Source organism: Elephantulus edwardii, unplaced genomic scaffold (assembly GCF_000299155.1).
Source record: "Elephantulus edwardii isolate Elephantulus edwardi_28Jun2011 unplaced genomic scaffold, EleEdw1.0 scaffold00124, whole genome shotgun sequence".
Taxonomy (NCBI): domain Eukaryota; kingdom Metazoa; phylum Chordata; class Mammalia; order Macroscelidea; family Macroscelididae; genus Elephantulus; species Elephantulus edwardii.
The window spans coordinates 4,535,123-4,540,590 of record NW_006399874.1 but is presented as its reverse complement, the minus strand read 5'-3'; the positions used below and the strand labels follow the sequence as shown (position 1 = coordinate 4,540,590).

Here is a 5,468-nt window from a genome sequence, read left to right as displayed (position 1 = left end):
TGACTCAGTATATTTTTTCCATCTTCTTTTAATACTTCCTGGATCATTTAATATTCTTCCTATAGCATCCTTGATTATAGCAACTGGAGGTTTGAATTTGTTCTTCAGTTCCTTAAGCTTAAGAAATGCTGAGCGAGTTTGGTCATTTTGATTTTCTGACTCCAACTCCTTGCACATTTCATTGTAATATTTTACTTTGTCATCCCACGCTGCCTTTTGAAATCTTCTACTCAAATCTTAAAGAAGAAAAATTTCTGCACTTGAAGTAGGCTTCAGAGCTATTGTATATAGGGTTTCTATGAATTGTAGGCAACTTGATGGCACACAACAACAACAACAACAACAACATTGCTATCTTTTAGATATGCTTCACAAACAGATTAATAAGTGGATTTTACCAAAATAATTTTAATTGCTTTTTAGAATGAGAGTTTCAATGGAATTTTTAGTTTATTTTATATGCCACATTTTCATACACAATACATTGTCCATTACATACACATTATAATATATTCTCAGAGAATGCTTTATTATATGAAAATATAAATATTTTCATAGTTTATGATAAATATTCAGTATGGGTAGTTGGCTAATATTTACATTTTATACCAAGTATTATTTCTTGAGAAACAAAACAACAACAACAAAAAGCAGAACCATCATTCCATATGTCAATATTTTAGTTTCCAAAATTTTTTTTGCACACATTTCAGAAATCCACTTCCTTCCTTCTAAAGAGACTATAAAGTTAATGCAAGAATGGAAATAAAAACAGCACATGGAATAAATATTAAAGCTTTAGGAAGTTGTCAGTCCTCTAAAACCAGAAATGAGTTATTAAAAAGTAATGAGAATTATCTCAATTATGTTTGTTCCTCTTTTCCTCTCTGGTTCACTTGAGCTTTCCAGAGTTCATCATTTCCTGTTTAAACAATGTTTTGAATGCTATTTCATGATTATGGTGCTGTGCATGGCTATACGGATTAATATGTACTATGAATATCATATGGTGCAACTTCTTGGGAGAAACTACAGAAGATTTTGACTTGTAAAAATATTTTTACTTTTGTTATAAATTTCAAATTAGAGGTTAAATCAAAGTGAGGACAGTCTTTCTGTAATTGTTGGGTCATGCAGAGACAATGCAGGTGATACATATTTGAGTCACCTTTAAAGATTTGTTTTATTTTTGGGAGCTCTGGTGGCCTAATGGCAAGGTGCTGCACTGCAATCCAAGAGGTACATGGTTCAAATCCACCAGATGCTCCTCTGGAGAAAGAGGGGCAATCTCCTTCTGTACTAGTCAGATCCAATTTGACGGTACACACACACAATAATAATTAAAAGACTTGTTTTATTTTGGTCATAATATTTTTTCCCTTATTTTATGTTCATTTTAGGATTGGATTATAGCACCAGAAGGTTATGCTGCATTTTACTGTGATGGAGAATGTTCTTTTCCACTCAATGCTCATATGAATGCTACCAACCACGCCATAGTTCAGACACTGGTATGCTTTCTTTTTACAGGATTGAAATGGTTTATTCAAGCATGTTGTGAAAATTTCAAGGACTGCATTCCTTTAAAAATATCAATTCATTGTCTTCTCTCTTCAAACTTCTTTATTATTTCCTAGAGACAATTTGACAAATACGAGTAGAGTTCGTAATTTCAAGCTAGTTGAACAAATAACTCTGATTCCAGAATGGGGGCAGAGTTAGAGCGGTGGTGGAGGTCAATGAGGAATTTTAGAGTAATCACATGAAGTGGTCATTTTGCTCTGATTTCTTCCCTCTGCAGTCTGACTAATCACACCATTTTTCAAAGTCTGCCTCTCTAACCACAATTCATTAGTAACCATTGCAAAAGATTTATAATTGTACTGGATTTCATGTGCAGGCTTTTGCTCTAATTATTTCAGAATGCCCCATAATATACTTTGGTATCATGAAAGGTCTTCTATTATTCATCATACTTTGTCAAGGAGTTGGAAGTGACTCATTGCTGCCCCTCCTTTGAGTTTATAAGGCTGTGAATTGCATGGGATGGAGACAGTCCATCTTTCTCCCAAGAAGTTTCTGCTGGAGTCGAACCACCAGTGAGGCTTGGCCTTTAGTATAACAGTACAACTCTATGTGGAATATGCTACCTTATATATTTCCATGTAGATTATAAGTATGATGCTTTTTTCCTTTTGATGAATTTTTTTAAGGTAATATTGAAAGTGGAACTCAGCCTTCATTTTTTTTCTCTCTTCCATACTCAGGATTTAACTGTTTGATTGAATCTCTAGTAACCTAGTCTTAATTTTGTAAATAAAATGATGAAATGTTTACTTTATGGTCTGTAAATAATCACACTATACCCGGTGAATCTTCTTGTGAGGCTAATTTACAACACAGACTCTTGGCGTGCAGGATGAATAATCCCTGAAAGGCTGAGAGAGAAACTTCTAGAAGAAACAGTAGGCGGTGTCACATTCTGAACTAGTGTTTAAGTTGGTATGAAAATGTTAATTGTATGTTTTTAGGAAGGAAGAGCAGGAACTCAATATTTAAAATCAAGATTCATTTATTTTAGAAAGCCCTTTAGACAAATACTCCCTTCTTCCTTTCACTTTTCTTTCCCTGTTTCTTATAAATATATAATTGCATGTTATCAGTTCTTAGGGATTCTAGACTTGAAGACAATATTGAGAAACAAACATTTAAAAATATTCTGACAGTAATTTGGGTCCAAACCCTGTTCAGCATCGCTGTCCTGGGATGTGAGACATAAGTTAGCAGAAACTCCAATGTCTATGAAAAAGGTTTTTCTTTTTGAGGTTTTTATTTCCCACATTGTACACACTGCAGGTTTGTTCTATGTAGAAAATTTTTTAAAAATCCATGTTTTTGTTAAAGGAAAGCATATTCATGACTAATATATTTTAGAAATCATTCAAGAGTCATCAATTTTTCCCCCTAGAATGTCTACTTCACGGGACTGCCAAGACCATTGAAACAAGGGGTTATCAATCATATGTGTGTGGGTTATAGAAGATAAAACTGACGAGGCTCACAAGCTGCAGTGGAAATTTGTAGAAACCATCCAAGTTTGAGTTTTGTGAGGTCTTAGGAAATTTCAAGTTTCTGTCAGATCACCTCATTTTTTTCTGCTGTTTCTGTCCACATGCAAGGCTCCTATATCATTTCAGCCAGAATGTTGTACAGCCAAAACTCTAAGAGGCTGTGCTGGATTTTTGTAGATCCCTTAAGACTTATTGATGGGACTTCCCATAAACTCCTTTGGGGGAAGGGCCAGACTAGGTGAGTGGGAGGTGGAAGATCACAGCACTGTTTCTTTGCTCAGTGTTTGCAAATCATATGCAGACCTCCAGTCAGATTGAAATGAGTATCAGCCTTTACAGAAGTGTTTCTACATTCATATACCACCACTTTTTCAGATTATCTTTTCAGGGGACAGGAGGATATTCAATTTGAAAGTATCTTTGCTCTTTGTTTCTAACTTTTGTATAGCCTGATTTTTGATAATTTGTCTAGCAAAGAGGAAGGAAGCAAAATAGTAAAAATCAAACTGTGGAGGAGAGCTGAAATAGAACAGATTATGTCCAAAGTTTGTTTATAATTGTTAGAAAATTAACTATGGAAAATTAAGTGATCAGCTTAAGGGCATTGGGTGGTTAATAATGAAATATGTACATTGCTTTTAAACTGTAAATTAAATGACTGCATTATTCCCTAAAATATTTGTGTTTTCTTTCTGTGCCAGGTTCATCTGATGTTTCCTGATCATGTACCAAAGCCTTGCTGTGCACCAACCAAATTAAATGCCATCTCTGTGCTATATTTTGATGACAGCTCTAATGTCATTCTGAAAAAATACAGAAATATGGTAGTGCGCTCATGTGGCTGCCACTAATATTAAATAATAATGGCAATAACTAAAAGATCTGTATTAAAGTTTATGACTGCAATAAAAAGTATACTTTAAGAAAGAAAATCCAGGGAAATTTCCTAAAATTGTTCCGGCTCATTTAATCTTTCTTGCTATGTAAAATATCTTGTATATAGTCATTTATATTTATTTAAAGGTATACATCATCCTTTGTGGTTACATTATCAATAAAATCTATTTTATAGATCACAGGGGGTTACACAGCAGATTGCCCAGGCTCACTTGTGGTGGGTTATTCTGAGTCCTATCCAATTCCAATTCAACATTTTTTTCTTGATACAATTTTTGTATCATTTTCTGCAATTATAATTCCTTTGACCATTTAAGACTGCTGAGGGTAATGTAATACAACTGATTATGTTGTTCCAATGAAAACTAGGATAAGATATTTATTTAGAAATAAAACGTTAAAGAAAAAAATAACAACTCGAACAACAAAAACTGCTTTGGAAAACACAATTCTTCTTTTAGCATTTCGGCTTCATCGGCTAAAGTGAAATGTTGAACTGGATTTGAATAAATAAATGGTAGGCAGAACACAGAAGCTGAAAGATTGCACATAATTGTTTTAACTCGTTTGCTTTAACAGAATTGGTGTAACTGTAGGAGCATGTTATTTCTTGGCTTAAGGGGTAGATTTTACAAAGAGCTCAAAACTTCAGGAATTCTGTGGAGACAGACCAGAATCTGTGTCCATAACTCTCCAAGTTAACGCGAAAAATTGTAGTACAACCTTCTTACCTCAAATAAATCATGTCTGCCTATTATCTAGAATACTACTGCTGCAGATTTTTTTTTTAATTCATTTTGAAAAAGAGTCCAAAATAAAGAAACTTTTGCATGGGCCTCACTGCACTCCCCTCACTCCCTGAGTAAAATATACCAGAGCAGAAAATGTCAGCAGAGCCATTTTCTTCAGTTCTCCTTTATAACTGAATTTGCTGATTGATGTCATGCAAGGGATTTTATTTGGGGTAAAAGTCCAGAAACTAAACTGGAGGAAATTACTGAAAATCCTAGAATGGATTTGAATTGCCATTTTAAAAGAACAGCTGAAATCCATTTTTCAAATCTTTGAGAATGAGCTCAGTGGAAACCTTATTTGTAGGGAGGATTTTTAAACTTAGAATACAAATAATTCTGAGTTCAAATAAAACTAGGAAGGTTCTGTTGTATGTATGTGTGTGCATTCTTCTGTCTGAAATAAGTTTATTTTCTTTTTATTTTTCACTAAAGCCACTTTACCACGCACTGGCTTGTTGAAGAATTACTTTTATATTACTAACTTGCTATTTATTGTGGCTCCACATTTATGCCTATTTACAGTTCCTCTAAAAATACTCCTAAAGCACCATTTATTAAGCACTCTTAGAACTTTTGTAAAAAAAAAATCATAAATAGATTTAAAAACATTTTGGGCATGTTTGTAATTTGGGTATGTGGGAATATTTAAAAACACAATTTATCTAGAAGGAACTTTGAAAATAGCTATATTTGGGAGTACATTAAT

The 5,468-nt window shown here is 33.6% G+C and overlaps 1 protein-coding gene across 2 annotated transcripts in view; it reads left to right on the top strand.

Annotated features, from left to right (window-relative positions):
• Positions 1-4,546, top strand: part of BMP5 (bone morphogenetic protein 5) — a 192,333-nt gene extending 187,787 nt beyond the window's left edge. Inside the window, exons 6-7 of one of the 2 annotated variants that reach the window (XM_006893140.1) lie at positions 1,401-1,511; positions 3,773-4,023. In XM_006893140.1, coding sequence (XP_006893202.1) covers positions 1,401-1,511; positions 3,773-3,922 — 261 coding nt within the window. In that variant the 3' untranslated portion in view covers positions 3,923-4,023. Of the gene's footprint in view, positions 1-1,400; positions 1,512-3,772 lie in introns of both variants that reach the window. The other variant, XM_006893141.1, reaches the window with a different exon arrangement.
• The last annotated feature ends 922 nt before the right edge of the window (positions 4,547-5,468 follow it).